The 22535-nt window shown below is 35.3% G+C and overlaps 3 protein-coding genes and 1 non-coding gene across 9 annotated transcripts; 3 read left to right on the top strand and 1 right to left on the bottom strand.

Moving 5' to 3' along the window:
• The first annotated feature begins 442 nt into the window (after positions 1-442).
• Positions 443-3424, top strand: LOC129318307 (WRKY transcription factor WRKY24-like). Of its 2 annotated transcripts, none has more exons than XM_054963037.1 (5): positions 443-874; positions 1264-1452; positions 1539-2146; positions 2253-2414; positions 2723-3424. In XM_054963037.1, the coding sequence occupies exons 1-5, from the start codon at positions 542-544 to the stop codon at positions 3207-3209; spliced, it is 1779 nt and encodes a 592-aa protein (XP_054819012.1). In that variant the 5' UTR covers positions 443-541; the 3' UTR covers positions 3210-3424. The 2 variants fall into 2 exon arrangements, with proteins under 2 accessions (XP_054819012.1, XP_054819010.1); XM_054963035.1 differs by having other exon boundaries at positions 444-874; positions 1533-2146.
• A 713-nt stretch (positions 3425-4137) lies between these two features.
• LOC129319121 (U6 spliceosomal RNA) lies at positions 4138-4239 on the top strand. Its single transcript, XR_008595432.1, has one exon. It is a non-coding gene; the product is annotated as a U6 spliceosomal RNA (small nuclear RNA).
• Positions 4240-10649: 6410 nt separating this feature from the next.
• Positions 10650-14333, top strand: LOC129317984 (cation/H(+) antiporter 15-like). 5 transcript variants are annotated; one of them, XM_054962443.1, is made up of 3 exons: positions 10650-11049; positions 11776-12780; positions 12877-14333. In XM_054962443.1, the coding sequence occupies exons 1-3, from the start codon at positions 10762-10764 to the stop codon at positions 14047-14049; spliced, it is 2466 nt and encodes an 821-aa protein (XP_054818418.1). In that variant the 5' UTR covers positions 10650-10761; the 3' UTR covers positions 14050-14333. The 5 variants fall into 5 exon arrangements, with proteins under 5 accessions (XP_054818418.1, XP_054818417.1, XP_054818421.1 ...); XM_054962442.1 differs by having other exon boundaries at positions 11776-14333; XM_054962446.1 differs by having other exon boundaries at positions 10855-10990; positions 11776-14333.
• Positions 14334-17956: 3623 nt separating this feature from the next.
• On the bottom strand, positions 17957-18732 carry LOC129318950 (uncharacterized). Its single transcript, XM_054963962.1, has one exon. It carries the CDS (start codon positions 18641-18643, stop codon positions 18176-18178), a length of 468 nt encoding a protein of 155 aa, XP_054819937.1. The 5' UTR covers positions 18644-18732; the 3' UTR covers positions 17957-18175.
• Between the last annotated feature and the right edge of the window lie 3803 nt (positions 18733-22535).

The following is a 22535-nucleotide window of genomic DNA, read 5'->3' as shown; positions in this document are numbered from 1 at the left end:
GAGACACGCCAGACATGATCTTAAGCTGCTCCGAACAAGTGTGGCAACTGTCAATCTGTCATCCATACTGTGGCTTCCAACAGCAGAAAAACATGGCATCTTCTCTCGGGCAGCGGCTACAGTTTCGCGATTTAGAAAACAAGACAATACTGTCACAAATCGAGAAAGCAAGACAATACTCTCACAAGAACCCCCCCTCCAAAAAAAAACAAGAAGATCTTGATTTTGTTATTCGTGAATCATCTCTGCCTTTGTTGCTCTCAGCCAGCCACCACCACCCAGTCAAACCCACGAGCTTTGACCGGCATTATTATAATACCAAGACTGTCCACCGTGGCATATTTTCCACGGTCAAACCTTCCCCACCTCTCCGCCTCCTTCCCAGAAAGTGCCTACTTCCCAATAGAAATCAAAGCCTTGCGCCATACGTGACCATCTTCTTCACCTCTTCCTGCTCTTCTTATTAAACCTTCTTTTCTTTATCTGTCTGAAACTTTTCCTCTCCACCCTCTCTGCTTGTCCTTCTCAATTCCTCTCTCTTATGGCATCTTCTTCTGGAAGCCTCGACACCTCTGCTAACTCCCGCTCCACCTTCACTTTCTCTACGCGTTCATTCATGAACACTTCTTTTTCCGACCTTCTCGCTTCTCCGGCCGCCGCCGACATCCCCGCCTCCGCCGTCGATAAGCCTCGCGGATTTTCGGATCGTATAGCAGAGAGGACTGGGTTGGGCATGCCCAAATTCAAGTCGACCCCGCCTCCTTCGCTGCCTCTCTCTCGTCCTGCCATTTCTCCTTCTTCTTACTTCGCCATCCCTCCTGGGATGAGCCCAGCGGAGCTTCTTGACTCGCCTGTTCTCCTCAATGCGTCTAACGTAAGTTTCACGCTCTTTCTTTGGTATTTTTGACTGTTTCGGTGCTCAAAAGATTAGCTCCGTTGAGAAATGAAACAGATATCTGAAGGTCTAGAGCGAGACTTGGTTTACTTTGTAATTTCATTTCTTGCATTTATTTGGATAATCTCTTAAACTGGTATATTAGATTTTGAAACAAGAGGCTTGATCAAAACATGGAAATTTAACCGTGTCAGTCCCTGTTCTAGATTTTTCTTTTTTGGTGATTTAGCACCTCCTGTTATTATAGTTTGCCCTATCGATTGTTTTGTGATTTTTTTCTCTTTCTTTATCCGGTAATTTGACCAGATGATGGAATTGACGCTGTTTGTTTCTTTTTTTTTATTTGTTTTGGTGTTTTTTGAATTCAGATATTGCCATCTCCGACCACTGGAGCATTCTCTGCTCAGGCCTTCAATTGGAAGAGCAGTTCTGGGCAACAGCAGCAAAATATCAAAGAAGAAGACAAGAACTTCTCAAGCTTCTCGTTTCAACCCCAACCCAGGGCTCCTCTTCCATCCACCACAACGTTTCCATCTTCAGCTGCCTCGAATCAAAATGTACGTGATTTATTTCGACGCAGATGCTCATCTGTGTTTTACTTTTTATAATCCTTGATCTCATGACCTTTCATCTATAGCAACAGGCATGGAGTTTTCAGGAAGCCACCAAGCAAGATAACTTCTCTTCAGGAAAGACCATAGTGAAAGCCGAGAACGCTTCAATACAGAGCTATTCCACTGAGATGGTCAGCAATGTCCAGACAAACCATAACAGTGGGTTTCAATCGGATCATAGCAATTACCACCCACAACCTCAGACCTTAAGCAGAAGATCAGATGATGGATACAACTGGAGAAAATATGGGCAGAAGCAAGTGAAAGGAAGCGAGAATCCTAGAAGCTATTACAAATGCACATATCCTAGTTGCCCAACGAAGAAGAAGGTTGAGAGATCTTTGGACGGGCAAATTACAGAGATAGTTTACAAGGGAACACATAACCATCCCAAGCCTCAGGCAACTAGGAGAAACTCATCAAATGCATCTTCTCTCGCCATTATTCCTGCTACAAATTCTGTGACCGCTGAAATGCAAGATCAGTCATTTGCCAGCCATGGTAATGGACAAATGGATTCAGCTGCAACACCAGAGAACTCGTCCATATCGATGGGAGATGATGATTTTGAGCAGACTTCCCAGAGGACTAGATCAGGAGATGAGTTTGATGAAGACGAATCTGATGCCAAAAGATGGTGAGTATTAATCTTATGAATAATTACACCATGACTTTCCTTGTTAGATTAAATTATTTGTGAAATTCACTCCATTACGAGATTAATTTTTCCGTTAACTTTCCAGGAAAATGGAAGGTGAAAATGAGGGTGTATCGGCAGCTGGAAGTAGAACAGTGAGAGAACCCAGAGTTGTAGTCCAGACAACCAGTGACATAGATATTCTAGACGATGGGTACAGATGGAGAAAATACGGGCAAAAAGTAGTGAAGGGAAATCCAAATCCAAGGTAAATTAAAAAGCTTCGCTTTTGCTATTCCTGAAAAATACAAACGTCTAAAAAATCTAACCTTTGGAAACTTGTTCTACTTTAAGTTCGATCAAAAATAGTAGTTTGATAAGCTAATCCATCACTCATGCTAATGCTTATAACAGTACTCAGTCTTTAGCTACATGATGAGTAGAGTAGTGGGCACCGGGTACTATATTCGAATATGCTTTTTTTCTGATTCTCTTGTCTTGGCTGACAAGCTCTGTGTTTACCACACGTGTGGAATTTCCTGTCTGATTGTTGAGTCTAATCGGTGTGAATTGTAGGAGCTACTACAAATGCACACACCCAGGATGTCCAGTGAGGAAGCACGTAGAGAGAGCCTCACACGACCTGAGAGCAGTGATCACAACCTACGAGGGAAAGCATAACCATGATGTCCCTGCGGCCAGAGGGAGCGGCAGCCATTCCGCGAACAGGCCTCCGTTGAACAATTCCACAAACAGCAACGGTGCAATCCCCACAGCCATAAGGCCATCGGCCATCGCACACAACGCCAACAATTCAATGAACAACGGTGGTATTCAGAATTACAGGGCAGCAGCGTCAGGACCAGAAGGTCAATCATCATCGCTTGCCCTAGGGATGATTCAGGGCCCAGGAAGCTTCGGGTTTTCGGGGTTCGGGAATCCGATGGGGTCTTTCATGAACCATAGCAATATTCAGCAGCAACCACAATCGGAGAACGGGTTTTCTTCCAGGGCCAAGGAGGAGCCCAGGGACGACGTGTTTCTGGAATCTTTACTGTGCTGAATTTTAACGAATTGACAGCATGGTGATGGAAGGTTCCGTTAAGTTTTACTTGACCAAAGAAGACAAAAAGGAGGAGATAGATTCCATTTATTGCATTATTTAATTTAAGTTTGTTGTTGTATATTAGCCACAGGATCGACATATACTGCTGTATATTGCCATAATTGTTGTATGTTCGCGCGCGCGGCGTTGGTAAAATTTTTTGATTGTTTTTAGGGAGAGAGCCTCCATGTAATCTTGCGGTTGTCTACTTTTTTTTTTTTTGGTTCTTGATCATGACGAGAAAGGAGGAAATTTTGAGGAAAAAATCAACAAGAGTGTTGTATGTACAAGTAATTGGGCAATAAGATAGAAGATGACAAAGGAGAGGGGGGCTGAGTCAAAGATGGAGGGCAGGGGACAATGTCAACTTTGGGGGGTTCGATTAAATTAACAAGAAAACAAAAGGAAGGGGAGGGAGGTGGGACATGGTAATGGTAATGGTTATGGTGATGATAGCCCACTTGGATGACGCGTGTGTGAATATGGGATAGACACTACAAATAGGCCAGATTCCAAGAATGGGGCTGTGGCCAGTGAACGGGGCGTTTGTCCGTACGACTCGGATTGAGACAGCCTTGCGTTCCTCTCGCCGCCCCTCCCCGTTCCTCTCGCCGCCTATCTGTTTCGTCTTCTTCCAACTATTTATTTCCGTCTTCGAGATTCAATTAAAAACTCTGCTGATGAGTGATGGGTGATTTATATGCATGTTTACTAGTATTGTTTAGACTCCAATGTATACTCTCATCATGGTGAATTTTTAGAATCAACTCGTCTAAATTTTGTTTATTAAAAAAAATTACTCATTCCCTGGCTAAATCTAGCAGTCAGTTAATTAATTCGAGTTAGGAAAATTAAGCAACTTAATTAGTTATAAAAAATGCATTGGGTCCCTTCCGGGACACCCATTCAAATTGAACAAGACAGAAAAAATTAGCATGGCTCCTCTGCAAGGATGGCATGCAAAAATAGAGAAACAAATGTATTGGTTCTTCTTTTATATTGGAGTAACAACATATCTTGTGCATCGTACACTGAAATCTATTTACAGTGACAAACTGGAAAAAGATATAAAAAAATGTGAATGTAATAATAGATATTTTTTTATTGTTCATAAATATTCTTCTACTAAAAGAAATTCTATTTAAGATGGGATTGAATATTAAGTATAATAACTGTTATTAATATTGTATACTGCTTTAATCTTATTTATAGAGTAGAGAGAAGATTTTTTTTATCCTATTTAAAAGTCATCTTATTAAGTTTTTAATACAATTTTTTTAGTTCTCATTAAATATTTGAGAGAGAAAATATATTATTCAATAAAAATAAAATTAAAAAATTTTAAAATAGGGTTAGTAAAATTTATTTTTTTTACATTTTTATAGAATATATTGAAAATAAGTTGTAAATAAAATTATAGAAATATTTAAATGCAAAAGCAGGACAGGCCGTCCAGGCCTCGACTAGCCCATGGATTTGGATCTAGGAGACGAGTAATAGTGATTGAGAGTCCTGTGGCCGATCCTATGTGAACCGACATTGTGATTCATATATTTCGAATAACATTATTTCGTATTAAAGAATATTGACCTGATTTGCATGAGCCGCCTCCTAGTTTTTAATATTCCGTGTTTGCAAGACCTGGGTTCTGTAAACGCCAAGTGGCCAACTCTAAAAAACTTCATCAATACGTGAGTTAACAGCGACAGCAAGACAAATAATAATAGATTAATGAGATAGTTTGATTTATTTTTCAGTATTATAAAATAATAAAATCTACGACAATTTGCGTTGTGTATAGCATAAGTTGTCAATATTATTAGCGATTAGTTATGAGATGCCGTTCAATGGAGTTAGGCAAAGCAATACAATAAGTCAGTAACTCCTTGCAATAGAATATTTATGCTTATTACGGATTTGAAATGAAAGAGCCGCTCCATGATATGCCGGAAAACAACTCCGACGAGATCTGGAGGCAGCTCTAAATTAAATCCTAATAAATACTTCAAAAGGGCAGGCATAAATCCAATGAAAAGGAGCTTTCACTTGATACTTTTCGGCTGAATCTTCGCACTTCACCTTAGAGTACTTTGTTAGCCCAATTCAAGCCCATTGACTGCCGGAAGTGACCTATTTTTGAAGCTGAACTACTTTGTGGCCCAAATCAGAAAGGGCTTCACTGTTGTGCTTGGCTGGAGAGAAAAGTGATATATGTACCTTATTTGGCTATAGAGAAAAAAATAGAAAGAACATAACACGTAACATTCACATATTTTTACCTTTAACTTTTTTTTTTCTAAATATGAAAAGATTTTGTAGAAAACTCCATTTTCAAATTTTCCCCTCAATTTTTAAATTTTTTATTTGCAGCAAAGTTAGATTTTGATTATGGACTTTTGTTAAAGAAACAGTATATTTAATTTTAAAATTAATTAGATAAGTGATAATTCTAAATTTTTAGTTAAGTTTCTTATATTTGGTTGTAGTTTCAAAATTTTAAAATTATTACATACTTAATAATTTAATAAATAAAATTATAAATTGGATAAAATAATTTTTGGTTGGTATTATATAAAATAATTTGTAATTATGTTTTTATTAATCAATAATGTATAAAAAAATTATTATTATTACATATAATGTGTTAAAATATTAAATTTTATTATACATAAATATTTTTATAAATAATAAAGTTATTATTGTATATATAAAAGTAATAAATTTTCTCTCCTTGTTTTTTCTTACTCAGTCAAAGCATGATAAAAAATTACATCCTTTTATTATTATTTTTTTTTTCATTTTTTGGCCTTTATGCTTTTCCGTGCGAGCCAAGCACAAGAAACATAAATCATAGTATCATACTACCAGTAATCAGCTGCGCCGCCATTAGTATGAATCTCCCACGTGTGCCTACATGATTTCCCAATCTTACCCTTAAAACTTGGCTTAATTTCCTATTTCTCCTATCCCGCTCCTGAGCCTGACAGTGACGCCTCCCTTTCTTCTGACATTGCTCAAGCTTTAAGCGAATGATTCATGGAGCCCCTTATAGTAAAGCGCAGCTACTTGAGGAATGTTCTTGTTCGTTCCTTTTTTTTTTTTTTGGGATCTCTCATCTTTTTCGCACGGTTCTCTCACATCATCACTGTGAAAGTCGGATCTTGCGCCTCCTCAATTCTGCTTCTTTCAGCAGCCCGAAAACATGTGTCTGCTCCTCCTCCTCTACTATCTCTAGTAAAGGTGGCAAATTGTCAAGTGAAAAATGGCTCAGTTGAATACAATGCCCTTAAATTCCAGGAATTGGTAGTTGAGGGGTTTCCTATTTGAGTCGACGCTCCCACCAACAAGGATGTCTTGGCTCTGAAAGAAGTTGGTGTCTTTGATTTTGTTAGAATCAGGAAGAAACCGTCTCATCCTTTGATCATTCTTGGAAAGGGACGCCGGCAACCCTTCAATAAGGACACCTTCGATGTCGTGTTTTTTTTTTTTTTTTTTGTAGCAATAGCCTGAAACAGTCAACTCGGTCAACGGAATTTGCTGTTGAGACCTTTAGGATGCTTAAGATCCGTGGGTTCTTTGTCATTCATAAGATGGCAGGTACAAATGATATATATAATTTCAATTATTTTCTTACTCTATTCTATTGCTGCGAATTTATCAGGTCTCGTTAACAGAAACATCTCTAGTGACAATTCAATCACCAGTGCTCCGTTCCAAGCTAGAAGCATCACTTGGTAGAAAATGTAAAACCATTAATATTAAAGGAGCCATTGAAGCCTTGGTCACGCTAAACAGATATATAAGGAACATAATACATTACTTCCATGGTTGACACCAGCTTTAAGGATAGGGGTATGTACATTGATATTGGAGCTAGGAGTTACGGCACTTTGACATATATCTAGAACAGTTTTTTTTTTTTTTTATTCCAGTTGTTATTCACGCTAGGTGTGTATAATAACAATCGGAATAAACAACTATTCTAGATATCTTAATGGCCAAACATTCCAATCTTAAGATTTTTTGTTTATTTCAGTTATTCAAATTAAGTTATTTTTATCATTTTTGCCTTTTTACTCCAACTTCATTTCTATACTGGTGGTAGCACTTTGACAAGATTCATGTCTGTTGTCCAACAGCAATGCTAAACGAGACAAAGTATTAGAATTGGCTTGACAGACTGCAAATGCAAGATCAATTGCGAGTGGATATGCAAGTTCCAGATAAAACTTACCTGGAGTGTGGACTGTGGAGTCATTGGTGGGGTCAATTTTTTAATATTTTGGGAGTATGAACGTGAGATCTCCTTTAATTAACCACACTTAACTCCATAAAGATAGTAATTAAGAGATTAATCCTCAAAGAGTTACCAAAGTTGTAAAATTATAAGAATGAAAAATTCTTAAATAATTAACAATGGGATCTAAAATTTAATATTTTTAATCTCAAACACATTTGAAATGCTCAAATTAAAGTTTGAAAATGTACGGAAGCTTAAAAATCACATGAGACCCAAAACAATGAATTTTTAAAACTCAAAACTGTTTTGTATAGAAAATAACCCATGCGCCATGACTCACTCGCCTCTATGCCATGTGTTGCGGCATGAGGCTTCACGCACCGCGACACATTGCACGAATTTGACAGCAACAGCTGCTATCATTTGACAACAATAGGAGTGAATTTCAAATGCATCTCAAAACTCCATCCGATGTCCGACTGAGATGATTTCATTGTCTATACGAAATTTTCTCCTAACTTTAGCTAATAGCACAGATTTCACACTTAATTTCATTTTCTACAAAAAGTTGGATACCAAAACCTCATTTTACCACTTTTCACATAAAACACACAACTTTGGTGTCTTAATTCAATCTCACATGCAAACATTTACACTGACCATCTGACCATACTTAATGGACTTTAGCGGACATGTGCATCACACCATACACAATAGAAAATACATATTTTTTAAAATCATCACTCAACCCTAAATTTCACAAAACACAAGGGGTGAGAAAATCATTCAAAATATAAATGATCGGGCCAAGGCACATATACATATCCATAAAATGTCAATGTACATCCTGAAATTGCAATAATACCAATCATGTATCCGTAACACATGTCGGACCACAATACTAACAACCATGTGGCTGGATTTAAATACATGATCAAATGCCAATTTTATATCCTCTTGTTACCTCTAATATGAAATTGGTAGCTATCATGTGGCTACATCCCTTCACGGACTAACCCAGCTTTTTACTTGTGAGGAGCTACCTGATCAGGGTTAACTCATTTACTTATGTAATCTAATTTCTCTCAATACTAACAACCATGAAGTGTTATACCCCTAATTTAGTCTCCTTATGAATAGATAGAGACTAGTTATCTTTAAGTCCCTTGTAGAACTAGTGGGACAGTTCTGAATCAACTATGGGATACGAGTTACCTTTTGATTTCAATGATCAGTGCTAAGACAAGTTCTCAATTCCAACGATCACTGTCAATACCACGTGAATTTAAATAAACTACTCCCCTCCCTAGGTGAACTCCCGCTAATGATTATACTATGCACAACTCACATGATTATGCATTCAAATTGATCAATTCTTGTCATATAAACTCATATACTCATTTTCATATGCTTCACGTTATAAATCACAATTTTCACTCACAATAACATGCCAAGATAAATTCATAAATCACAATCGGTTGGCATGTAAAAGGTTTTCATTTATCAAACCATTCATAAGTTTATCATTTACCAAAATTTGCATCCAAAGATTATATCAACAAATAAGCTTCAACATATGAAATTCAATGATTAACTTAATTAATATACAACTATACAAAAATAGATTTTTTTCGGTTACTTTAAACCTTTGAGAGGGCAAAGGTATACCCCTCATAATATCAACTTCTAAAGCTTCTCACAAGTTTAAATGGTGCCAAATTAAACCACACTATAAGCACAATATAAGGATATCATCATTATCCCATTTTATGAGTTTTCCAACATTAATTTCCCCCCACTTTATTCTATCAATCCATAAATTACTATCCATTCATACTCAATGAATTCATTAGGTTTCATTGACTTACATTACTATCAATGAGTCATTAAACTATCATTAATATATATCAAACTCTCCCAATTACCTCATTTACGTTGATTTTCAGACATTAAATGCTTCACTCCACTAACCATATTCAAAATCATTAAAGTAGGGTTTAACCACCTAAAATAACTCCCATTGTATCTATTTTATCTGATGAAATCGGACCTATAACTCCTAGAGATCAAAAATCAACTTCCAACTCACACCCTAACTCAAACTTTCATAAGTGAAGAAGAGGGCATAGATTGCTTACCTTAGGTGTTGGAAAGCTTTAATCTATTCCCAAGGACTGCAATGTTTGTGCCTTAGCAGAGCTTAACCGTGTTTTTCAGGTTTTCTCCTTCCTCTTCTCTGTTTTTTGCACACATAATTGTATCTGATAAATTAGATTTTGACCATGTGCCATGATGCACGCAGCCCTCCACCATAGTGCATGGTATAGAAAGGCCATTTAATTTAAAATTTACCTTTGTGCGTTGCGGTGGATTGACCATACATTGCGACATGTGGCACGGAGGGCATATCTTAACTTTTTCTTCCTATTTACTTTCTCGGGTGGCCAATCATTGATTCGAACTTACTTTTAAGGTTGAAACTACAATAAATTACATCAATTAGACCTATATACACACCTCATTAACTCATTAATCACACTTATTAGAGTAACTAATCATACTTAATTTTCTCGAATGTTACAATAAACTTATGGTTAACGACAATTCCCGTTCAGCAAATTCAAACCCAATACCTAAAATCCCATTAGCAGTGTGTCATAGAAAAATGACATGATGGTAGAATCAATAAGGAGCACACTAGTTTGACTATGGAAACATTGTGAATGGGACACAAACACAAAACAAGCTCATGGCTCTCAATCATCAAATTTCATGTTGAGTAACCCCCCTCTTTTCTTGGTTGATATTTTGTTATCCAAGAAATTAATATGATAAAGTGCTATTACTTATTTGTGGCCCATCATGTAAACTTGGATATCTCAAAATGTTATTCCTTGAATAGAATATCATCTATTTTTGTATAATAAATAGTTATTGAGATTTTTTTTTTGAAAGAAATGATTTAATATATTGAAGCTGTAAGGCGTGATCCTTGAAATCTTTACACCTTTTGAGCGCCGAACATTTAAAACCAGTCCCATTGTTTTTTCCATTAAAAAAATCTTCTATTTTAGAATGGCCAAATATATCTATCCATTATTTTAGCATTTGCCTTATTTTCATTTTCATGCAATCATATCGTAAAAGAAGCCATTACTCGTTGTTCTGTTTCTCTCTCCCTCTCATCCGCCCGTGATTTCTGTATTCTCTCCAAATGAGTCCTCTGACGTTTCCTCTATTCCTCTGCTTCTCGCTCTTTTCGTCACCCAAATGGCTCTCAATGAGTCTCACGCGATTCCCCCCTCCATAGGAGGACGGGTAAAGCTGGTTCAGAATGCAATTCAGGCGGCAACGCAAGCCAACATCAAGTTTGAAGATTCATACATTTGCCACGCCTTCAATCTTCTCAACTCCAAGGGTTTCTTTTTGGGAGATGACCCACTTAACTTCTCTGTCCCTCTCATTTTGATCCAGCTTTCACTCATGTCCATATTCACTGGTTTTTTTCTCTTTCTCCTCAAGCCCTTGGGTCAACCCTATATTATTTCTCAAATTCTTGTAAGCTCGCGGCCTGCTTGTTGTTAGTTTTCATGTTGATGTTAAAATCACTGTTAGGATTTATTTTTGGTCTTCCATTGGTTTTTACGTCTGGTAATTGGAAACCCATCATAGTTGATCAATCTGGGTCCTATAATTTGATTTTCAAGACCCATTGCAGGCTGTATGACCACAGAGTATCTGTTGACATATTCAGTGCAAACACAATATTATCAGAAACAGAAACTAGTAAAACCATAGTAGGGAGCTGCAAAAACAATTCTTCAATTGGAATGAACCGCCTTTTGCTTTTCTAGACGCTAGATAGAGAGGATGAAGCGAATTATAAAAAAAGAGAGAGTTACTATATTTGTAACGACTCTCACAAAATTACTTGGTTCAAGTAATTTTGTGAGAGTTGTTACAAACCAAGTAATTTTGTAAGAGTTGTTACAAATGTCCTTGTAGCCAGAGTGGTAGGTACTCTCAGTATTCTCATTCTTGTAGTTGCTTAAGCACTGGCTAGCGGCTCTATGCACTTGTTAGTTGTTAACAAAATTATAGAAGACTAACTGACTGACATCCACCAAAGTCTTTTATGACCTAGTGTTGTTCTGTTATCTGATATTCTATTTTTAGTTGGAAACATGCAACCTTACTACTTGTAATTGACACAATTATTTTTCATGGTTTACAGTCGATGCCAGTGATTTGTGTCTAATTTCTTCAATGATGTCTGTTCACTAGGGCGGCTTGACTTTAGGACCTTCAATTCTTGGGCGCAACTCAGAATTTGCGAAGAGAGTTTTCCCACCCAAAGGAAAATGTGTGCTTGATACCTTTGCGTTTTTTGGTTTAATGATATTCGTCTTCCTAGTTGGGGTAAAGATAGATCCAACCATCATTTCTAGATCAGGTAAAAGGACCTTGGCCATGGGAGTTTTAGGCTTCATTATTCCTTACACCTTAGCTCAAACGGTTGCCTTTATCGTCGGTCAATATTTTCCATTGGATCATGATATTTCTGAGATGCTTCCTCTTGTGGTGGCAATTGCATCTATGACAGCGTTTCCAGTGATAACTTGTTTTCTTGCCGAACTCCAGATTCTCAATTCAGAGATTGGGCGCTTGGCCTCTTCTTCTTCACTAGTTTGTGATGTTTTCCATTGGTTAGTCATGGCAATGCAGTTTGCCTCAAGATTAGCCCACACAGAGTCAATAGGAGTATGTTTCGAATTTTTCTTTGCAACTGCTCTTCTTATTTCATTCATCATGTTTGTTGTAAGGCCAGCGGCATTATGGGCAATTCAACACACGCCAGAGGGGGAACCTGTTAAGGAAATCTATATTTTTTGGGTTCTTGTGACATTTTTGATCAGTGGATTCATGGGCCAGGTGCTTGGCATACATGCGTATCTTGTGTCTTTCGTGCTAGGTTTGGCTATACCAGACGGGCCGCCGTTAGGAGCTGCACTGGTGGACAAGATTGACTGCTTTGTTTCTGTAGTGTTCCAGCCTATTATTTTTATCGTAAGTGGATTAAGAACAGATGTTTTTGCCATAAAGGAGCTGAGGAATGTGGGTGTAATTCATTTAATAGTTTTTGTTGCCTTCTGTGGGAAGATTGTAGCAGTACTATTGCCTCTTCTTTTGTGTAGAATGCCTTTCCGAGATGCTCTCTCTCTTGGTTTTGTGATGAATTGCAAAGGCATTATTGAACTAGCCTTCTTGATTGACTGGAAATTAGAAAGTGTAAGCCATTTACTTTCGACTCATGCACAATTCACAAAACTTTGTAGGGTTTGTCTTTTGCATGCCAATAACAGGAGTGCTTCTTCGCATTTGCAGACCTTGAGTGAGGAATTTTATGCAATTATGATCGTTTCTGTTGTGCTCGTAACTGGGATTGTATCACCAGCTGTGAAAGTCCTTTATGATCCATCCAGGAGGTTTCTTGCTTATAAAAGGAGGACAATTTTGCATCATAGCAATTATGAACCATTGCGAATTCTTGCTTGCATTCACAAGCCAGATAATGTCTTGGCAATTCTGAACCTCCTTGCTGCTTCCAATCCCACCATGAAAAGCCCAATTGATTTAGCTGTTCTCCACCTTGTTAAGCTTGCAGGTCGTGCATCCTCTCTACTTGTTGCGCACGTGCCGCGTGAAAATCTTTCCCAACATCCAACTGAATCTGATAAAATTTTCAATGCATTTATGAAATTTGAGCATGAGCGTGGAGGCTTGGTTACTCTGCGCTGCTATAAAGGCATCTCCCCATATGAAACAATGCACAATGATGTGTGCTACATGGCACTTGAAAAGAGAGTAACCTTTATAGTCATACCTTTTCAGAAGAAATGGATATATGGTGGTAAACCAGTGTCATCATTTCCCTTCAAGCACCTGACCAAGAATGTTCTAGAGAAAGCTCCTTGCTCAGTTGGAGTCCTTGTGGATCGTGGCAATCAACCAAATTTTTGGTGTGACCATTTTGTCAGGGAACCGTTATATCAAGTAGCCGTGTTCTTCTTTGGAGGAGCAGATGATCGTGAAGCCCTTGCCTTGGCAAGGCGAATGTTGGATCAACCCAATGTGTATATAACTCTGGTTTATTTTTCTTCTTCAACAGAGATTGCTGCTGGTACAGAAAGGAGCAAAATGCTTGATACCCAGACCTTGAGTGACTTTAGGCTCAGCGCCTTCCGGAACCAAAGAATTTCTTACAAGGAAGCGCGAGTAATGGATGGGAGGGATGTGCTTTCCACGGTGGAAGATATAGACAATGTTTATGACCTTGTTATGGTTGGAAGAAGGCATGGAGATTCCAATCTGATGTCTGAACTGAAGAAGTGGAAGGATGGAGAATTGGGAACTGTGGGAGAAATTCTTGCCTCCCTAGACATTGGAGCAAAAACTTCAGTTCTGGTGGTGCAACAGCAAACCAGATTATGGGGACTACGTGACCCCGAGGAATCAACACGGCTGAGAAGAGAGAGAATAGAAACTTCTGGGGTTTGACCACGGTCTTTTTCTTTTCTGTCTTTTGTTTTCGGTCCCCACCTTTTTGTTTTTATTTCCTTTTGCATGTTGCTTAAATTCATTCTAAATACTAAGAAGAGAAATGATAGGTTTATCACGTCCATCATTCCAATTACCATTCCTAGCTTCGTGCCTGTGGGAGAAATCTAAATCTTAATGAATCACTGTAAACCCATCTGCCTAAAAAGAGCGAGACCCTGTAGATGGAGGCTTTCTTTTCTAGGTACAAGATGAAAGGTTTTATTTATTTATTTATTTGAATATGTACGGTGAGGTTCTGCAATAGAAAACACGTGAAGGATTTTCTTTAGAAAGAATCGATTATGCAGTGCTATGCTAAGAGGTGAGAACAAATCTAACTTAATTAATCTGATTTACTACAAATTAATGAGACATGTTTGACACAATGTTAAGATATAAGAAATGAAGTTATATTTGTTGACAATATGGGTCACGAGAATGAAGATATGTTTGTTAAGAAATAAAAAAACTAAAGGCAGATTTGTCCTGAGTTAACCGCGATCGATGAGATATGGCAAATGCATTGCTGCTTCATGCGATCAAAGGAGATATTGGATGTTAAGTCGGGGAGAAAAAGCGAAGCAAGCGGTCTCCAATTAAGGGAGGCAAATATACTAAGGATCTGAACAAGAATTAATGTCGGAATTAGGATGTGAGTGTGTTGGTAAAGTGAAGAAAAGGAAGGGAGCATAATGCAGAGTTACGGATTTTGTAAGAGGATTAGGCACCCCAGCTGAAGACATAAATCTGTTCTTTTCAAGTCGGAGATATTGCATATGCCACCCGCTAAGCAAACCAAAAGCAAGCACAGTTACAGCCATGAAATACGAGGATGCGTCATTGTTAAACCTGCGAAATCAGCTTCAATGGCACGCAGCACCCGGTTTGATAATGCTGCAACTCTACAACAAGGAGTACTCGTCATGGTACGGATAGGAGCTTGGACGGATCATCAGGATCATGGATGACAGCCTGCTTGTTCCTTATTATTATTATTATTATTATTATTATTATTATTATTTTCTAGAGCCAGTTTCCCATTGCCGAGCTATGTGTGCCCAATCCAGGTTAACATTTGAACCTTGATGAGCCTACATATATACTTTAATATTTATGAATCTTCATTAATAATAATAACCTCACGGCATTAGGCCAACACAATTATTTACCCTAGCTAGTTTATTTATTTTGAAGTACAGCTGTATAGGAGTTTCACTCTGACTTTCATTTCATATGTTGCTTGAAATAAAAGTAGTGGTTAGAGAATTCGTTTTAGATCGTAGATTATACTGCTCGAAGTATTTATTATTTTTTAAGCAACTAATTAATTTAAAGCGATAGGTGATGGTGTGAAGATAAGTTTTTATTATTTATTATACAATCCGTCATCTTAATTTATCCTCCAGTTGCAAAAAATATATATATATATATATGATAACTTTATAGATCTCAAAGTAAGGCTGCAAAAGGGCATAGAAATGTTGATGTGTGATATAATGTGCTTGGTCATGTCACAATTATGAGCCTCGATTCCCAAAAAAGATTAGAAGCACTTAGAAGTTGAAGGGAATCACTTTGTCGACGTCTCATAGTTCATGTCATTTAAAAGATGTCTAACCTACTAATATTATTCGATTATTGATAGGCGAGTGAGTAATAAAGGAAAAGAATGAATGGAGGTGACGGGGAAAAAAGAGATAAAATAAATAACATAGATTGATGGATCGAGACATTGCCCTGAAAAAGAATGATTCCCTTTTATATGGTGGACTAATATTTTGCCACCACCAGCAACTTATTAGGTTCTTCCTCATCATGTGAGATTGGGTCTACTCACTTTCATCCTCAACTTCTAATCAATCTACCAGTCGCTCCAAATCTTCAAGGGCAAGCTGCAAAATATTATTCTTTCCCCCCAACATTTCTTTACACTCTAAATTATATTTATAATGGCATAAAAGAAATGTAATCAAAATTGAGATAGAGATAGAGTGAAATCTTTAAAATTAAAGAAAAAACAAGACTTACGTACCATAAATTTCATGCAATAAGAAAGAAAGATGTTTAGCTATAATTGAAATATATGGGTGAAAGAAAATCTGTACAATTGTTTTTGCTGTCTATTTTTGTCCCCATACAAACAAAAGGATAGTGTTGTTTGGTTTCATTTATGTAACGTGAGATTTCTTTAGTTACTTTCATCCAACAAAGTGAATGAGAATGATCCAATGAGAAGGGAGAAAAGAGGGAAACAAAGTGAACGAAGAGAAGGAGAAGATAGAGGGGAAGTGCCCGGTTAAGGCGATGCATGAGAGTGAATTAATGGCGTAATCTTAGCGTCCTGATCTCCTTTCTCCAAACCTCTCCTCGGGATCTCCATTATCTTAACCTTTCTTTTCCTTATATTAATCCTTTCATTAATCTCAACAATCAACATATTATATACATACTCCAAACTCTAACCCAAGCACTCAACTGGTTAATTGCACACAACTGATCAATATAATTATATTGTGGGACGCAGACGACGGAATCCCACGTGAACAAGCTTTTTTTGTATTATTTACAACGCCATATATATTGCCAGCTTGTTCCCATTTATTTTTATCTCTCGCTCGCTATTCCTTCACTTTTTTATTCTTTTTCTGCTCCTTCAATATCACTGTATCCTATTATCCTTTTCTTTAAACTTGGTTACTTACTTTTACATACCTAGTTTAAGAAAAAGTTTCCCCAACTTAACATCATACAGTCATATATTACACTACATATTCAGCATGCATCTGTGGCCTGTGTAGATCTTGTAATTAAGCTATGTTAATCTAAATTTAGATATACATGTAAATTAAAAATAACTGCTATGATTAGCTTCGTTAATATTAAATAATCCCGATTGCCGACGACCTGTAGCCTTTGAATTGACCCAAAAATGTATCAAGATTTAATAGACAAACAAGGGTGGAACATGAAGTGCGCAGGGCGGAGACTCTTAATCCTTAACCTTAACTAAGACATAATCTACGGTTATGCACAGCATTTAATTAATATGTTTTTTCTTACCGAAATTCCCTCCCTTTGTTGCCTTCAATTAATATATACTTTATTTTATTATCTCACGTCCTCGGTCTTATTTTTTACTTTTTGCTGTATGCAATAATTACATCGCGTCTCTCTTTTTATTCGACCATTCTGTTCTCAAACTTGATTATCACCAAAACACTGCGTAAAATGTAGATAAAAGTTTACTTAAGCCTTTTATTAATGTTAGTTCTATATACATATATAGTAATAGTTTATTTACACAAGCAAATATTAATAACCAGATTCCTCGGGTATAGACATATTTGTCCAGCAAGCATGTTCCATTTGATTAGATCGTAAGCTAATGGAACTTAAACTCGGCTTCGTCGTCTGAAGTTATGGGATCTGACATTCAAATTGAACTCCTTCATCATTTGCACCATTTATATATTAACTGGATCAGCCCTAAAGAATTTAAGGTGAACAAATATTTCAAAGTCAAACATTACTTATTAAAAAAAAATCCATGTATACATATGTGCAGATTTTGAAGTGAAACACAGATTTTGAGTTGCCTGTGAAAGTTAATATATATATATATATGTGCTCCGTCTTTACTACAACATGACATACCAAAGATCAAAGACGAACAAAGAGGATGATATTTGATCACATGCATGCAATTTGAAGTTGTGAATCTGCAATTTAAAAGGCAAAATCTTGAATCTCCGGTGGTTCCCCCCCCCCTTAGAACTGAAAAGATAAAAACTTGATCAATTTCAGTTGCATCGTATCAATCGAATAAGCAGCCAAAAACAAAAGAAAATCAAAAGACAAATGAAAATTGACAAGGTAAATTTTTGTTTATCCACAAAACCAAAAACCCACATACATTTCTTTCCAAAAGGGACGCCAAAAAGGGAAAAAAAGAGAGTGCATCATTCTTCGCTCTCTTCCAATAATTGAAACCATTTTTGGTTCCCCAAGAAAGCCAGATTCCGTCACCGGCAAACTCAAACCCCACCCCCTTGGGTGGGAATTAAAAAAAAAAAAAAAGGACTAGCTAGTCCTCGGAGATACTCTCTAAATGAGGCCTCCAGATTCCAGCATGGCCACTCCGGCGATCCCGGCGGGAAGATTTCTTCTCGGAGGAGGCAATATCTGCGGAGAGTGGGAGGCGCGCATCACTTTGGGAGGAGAAATCAGTAGGAGGAGCAGTTTTCTTATGGATGATCTTGGTCTTCTTGGAGGAAGAAGTCTTCTTGTTGTCGGGGACGGAGGAGGAGGGGATCAAGAAGTAGATGCTGCCTCGCTTGAGTTCGGTGTCCGGCGAGAGGACGAGAATCCGGCGAACGACTCCCTGAGAGGTAGGTCTGGTGAGGACGTGATTGGGATTGGCCTTGAGGACTTCATCGGCAGTGATGGGACCGGTGAGTTCTTCAACGAAGCCGTTGAGATGGACTATTCGGATCAAGTCAAGAGCACCGCAGGGAAGAACGCAAGCCAGACAGCACCTTAAGCTGTTACCCATTGGACTGAATGGAATCGATAACGTTTTTGTGGAGAAAGTGATGGAAGAGATAAAGGATATGCGAATTCGAACGGAGAGAAGGTTTGCACTTTGAAGGATGAGGCGTGTTTATATAGCAACAGCCCTACTCTCTAACCTTACAATCATGGTCGTAATTAGTATTAGTTCTTTTGAATTTACCAAAATGCCCTCCCATTATCACATTGGGTGCTTTTCAATTCAATTCATGCCGTTTTGTTTTTTATAATATAATTCTCATTTCTGCTGCTTTTATCTCTCCCTTGAGGACATTATCATCTCTCTTTTCTCAAATGCTCGTGTTTTAAATTGTACGTAGTAATTATTGATAAAAATTTACTAAAACGATGTTATGTGTTAATTTGTTACACATTTCCTTGGCATTTTTGTTTTATAAAATAGAAATTTTGGAATTTTATATATTTTAATTTAATTTTATATACTATTAATTTTGCGCTTGAGATGAAGTAATATCTAGGACCCGCTCAAAGGTGGTGGACCAGGGTTGCTTGAAGTTGTTATATTCAACTTGAAGCCAAGCCGCCTCGCGTGTTGCTTCTCAAAAACAAAAACTCGTGCAACTTTTTTATTATTATTATTATTATTTTGGCCTGAAAACTCAAGTAACTTCATACTCTTACTGTTTCAAATTATAAATTATTTTGAAGATAAAATTATATATATTAATAAAACTTATTAAATATAATTTACACTCATATTTTTTTAAAATAAAAATACAAAATTTTAAAAATATTATTAATTTAATATTTTATTTGTCAAAAAATATTAAGGATGGAGAACATGTGAAAGGAGTAATAGTATAAAAGTATCATTAATAAAAATTTATTTTTCTTAAAGTATCTTATATTTTGAGAGGTTAAATCTCCCTTAAGAGTGTCTTATAATTTAAAATAAAAATAATATAATATAATTCTTTCATCTTAAATTATAAAATACTTTTGAAAAGATTCAATATTTCAAAATATAAGTTTATTTAAAATTATTAAGTTTTATTAAATAAATTTATTTTAATATTATTCTTTCTCTCTTTCTATTTAATTATCATCCCTCTTTCTTTTTAATATATTAAATGACAGATATTTTTAAATATTTATATTTTTATTTTAAAAATAATAAAGTTAGTAAGTATATTTAATGAAATTTACTGATGTGTGAAATTTTGCTTTAAAGTATCATATAATTTGAGACAAAAGAAGTGATATTTTGTTTAATTGATTATATTTTCTTAAAAAATAACAAATGAAATTAGGTTTAATGTAATGTGCTAATTACTCACAAGATGTCAAATAAAACTTTGAATCATGTATCATGAGGAGACATCGAATATGCCTCGAATAAGTTTATCTTTAATAACAAACATATGCACAATCAAAAATAAACTTCGATTGTATCTTTCATTCTAGCGAGAAGCCAAAAAAAAAAAAAAGTAATTGTGTAACACACACACACACACACACACACACATATTATTCTATGCTCCCTCTATTTAATTATTATCATTCAAAAAATAAATTTCATTAATAGTGTTTAATAAGGTTTTCTTATGGGTGAGACAATAAATTAAATAAGTATAAATATGAAAAAATATATAATTTTAAATATTATTAACTAACTTATTGGTAGTGTAAATTAATTAAAAATATCTTATGATATTGAATTGAGGGAGTATTATTATTTCTTTTAAATCACTAAATACGTTAAATATTATAAACGTAGGGGATTTCTTTTCAGCAAGGATAAGTAATATAAAAAATTTTGATTAGATTAGATGAACACATTTACAACGTAATTAGGAATCTAAGTAGAGTATCAATGTTTTTAGAATCAAATTGGATAGTAAAATGAAAAAGCTAACAGTTTACGATTCATTTGATTTAACCGGATTGGACCAATAAACAAACCGGTGATATAATAATTAAATATAAATAATATTAAATGTATATATAAAATATGCACAAGAAAAAATCTACAATATGTTAATAAAATGACATAATATGATTGTAAATTAATAATATTATAAATTATATTTTTATAACTTCTCTAATATAGATGCATCTTGATTAAATTAGATAGGTGTATACTTAAAAATGAACTTCCATCTATAATTGCCAACATCTTAATTAAAAAATTAAGTAGGATTTAATTTTTAATTTCTTTAATTTTTTAATCTTTTTTCATATTATGTTTAAAACCGTCTAATTTTTTAAAAATCGCTCTGGTTTTTAATTCAACTCTATTACAATCTAACTCAATTATGAAAATAATTTTTTAATTCAAACCAAATTGTTAATGACTTTGGTCAACGATTCAACTAATCCAACCATTCGATTCAGTTCGATTTTTGAATTAGTGTAGAGTACTTTGAGTTCATCATTTTCCTGCTCTAACTTCTAACCATAACCATACAGCATATAAATATAATGTACACAGACAGATTAAAATTACTTTAATATAGAAAAGGAAGGAAACAAATCACAAATTCCAATGAACTGATAACTTAGTTTATTATTAATTAAAAATGAATATATATGTTAGATCCAGAGAAATTGCCATTGAAAGTAAATGTGGGGGGTCTGAGCAAGAAGCACATTCATGGTTCATTGACATGATAAAACGGACAAAGAAGGAAAACAAAAGAAAATAATAGGCATTAAATTAATAACCTTTCCCAATTAATATAGTGCACCGCGATTAACAAAGACAAACTCGAAGACGTGAAAACACAGTGAAAACACGCGTCTAAATGTGTCGTGAAGTAGGATACAATTTATAAAATGTTCATAGCAGTCATAATTATTAATGAATACAGTACATAAAATAAATATCAAATAACAACAAGGAATTAATCACTGAACATGATGGCTTCTTGAAGATATATATGCAAGAACCGAAGGAGTAAGACATGGCGAATATTGGCAACCTGATTCTCCTATTTTATGAATTTAGATTCGGTGACTGTATTTAATATAAGTATTCAGTGCCTGTACCACCTGAATTATTAAAATTCATATCAATAGTTATGAATTCATATTTCACTTTAAATTAATAAATGAATGAGTTTATACAAATCATTGATCTAAATTTTAATGGCTCAGATGTATTAAGTACAATCACTGAATTCAAATCTCCCATTTTATATGTTATTAGTCATTGTTAAAGCTCATCCTAATCTTCGCATTTCAATTAAATCTCCTATTATTGTTTGATTGTTGATCAATATATATATGTGCATTTACCTTACAGTGTAAAATTAAATAAATGAAGTCCAATAAATCATTATAAGTTAACATATTTAATTTTCAATCATATTGAACAAGTGCCTATATATTTTAAAAGGAAAATGACAATAAGATCTCCCTAATTATATAAATGATAATCTTCTTAAAATGCCATAATTTCACTAAAGTTCCCAAAGATTTTTGTGCCAATAAATTTTAAAATAAAAAAATTATTTTATCCTTATTGACAAGTTATCATCTCTTGTTCAATTCTTGTCATTTTTTAAATAAAAGTTGTTATTTTTAAACAAAAGTTGCAATTAAGACTTGTTATTTTCAAAACTTATTTTTTAATAACAGAAATTATACTTGATAAGTTATAATTTTTTTATTCAACTCTTACAATTTACACAACAAAAATTATTATTCCATGAGCAAAAGTTGTGATTGAGCTTGTTATTTCAATACAAGAATTACACTTAATAAGTTGTAATTTTTTATTCAAGTCTTGTGATTCACAGAATAAAAGTTATTATTTTTTAAACAAATGTTATAATTAGAATTTATTATTTTTAATAAAAATAAAATAATATTTTCACTTTAAAATTTATTGACACAGAAATCTTCAAGGACTT

This window comes from Prosopis cineraria, unplaced genomic scaffold (genome assembly GCF_029017545.1).
Source record: "Prosopis cineraria cultivar Desert tree isolate PC_DT_omini unplaced genomic scaffold, ASM2901754v1 PC8, whole genome shotgun sequence".
Classification (NCBI taxonomy): Eukaryota; Viridiplantae; Streptophyta; class Magnoliopsida; order Fabales; family Fabaceae; genus Prosopis; species Prosopis cineraria.
Note: the sequence above shows the minus strand (reverse complement) of the source record. Positions and strands in the feature narration are given on the sequence as shown.

Excerpts from the sequence above, each read along its gene's own strand:
- LOC129318950 (XM_054963962.1), bottom strand. The coding sequence starts at position 18,643 with ATGGGTAACAGCTTAAGGTGCTGTCTGGCTTGCGTTCTTCCCTGCGGT.
- LOC129318307 (XM_054963035.1), top strand. The coding sequence starts at position 542 with ATGGCATCTTCTTCTGGAAGCCTCGACACCTCTGCTAACTCCCGCTCC. Across the intron at positions 875-1,263 it reads TTCTCCTCAATGCGTCTAAC|ATATTGCCATCTCCGACCAC; the intron begins GTAAGTTTCACG and ends TTTTGAATTCAG. Across the intron at positions 1,453-1,532 it reads CAGCTGCCTCGAATCAAAAT|CAACAGGCATGGAGTTTTCA; the intron begins GTACGTGATTTA and ends TTTCATCTATAG.
- LOC129317984 (XM_054962442.1), top strand. The coding sequence starts at position 10,762 with ATGGCTCTCAATGAGTCTCACGCGATTCCCCCCTCCATAGGAGGACGG. Across the intron at positions 11,050-11,775 it reads ATATTATTTCTCAAATTCTT|GGCGGCTTGACTTTAGGACC; the intron begins GTAAGCTCGCGG and ends TCTGTTCACTAG.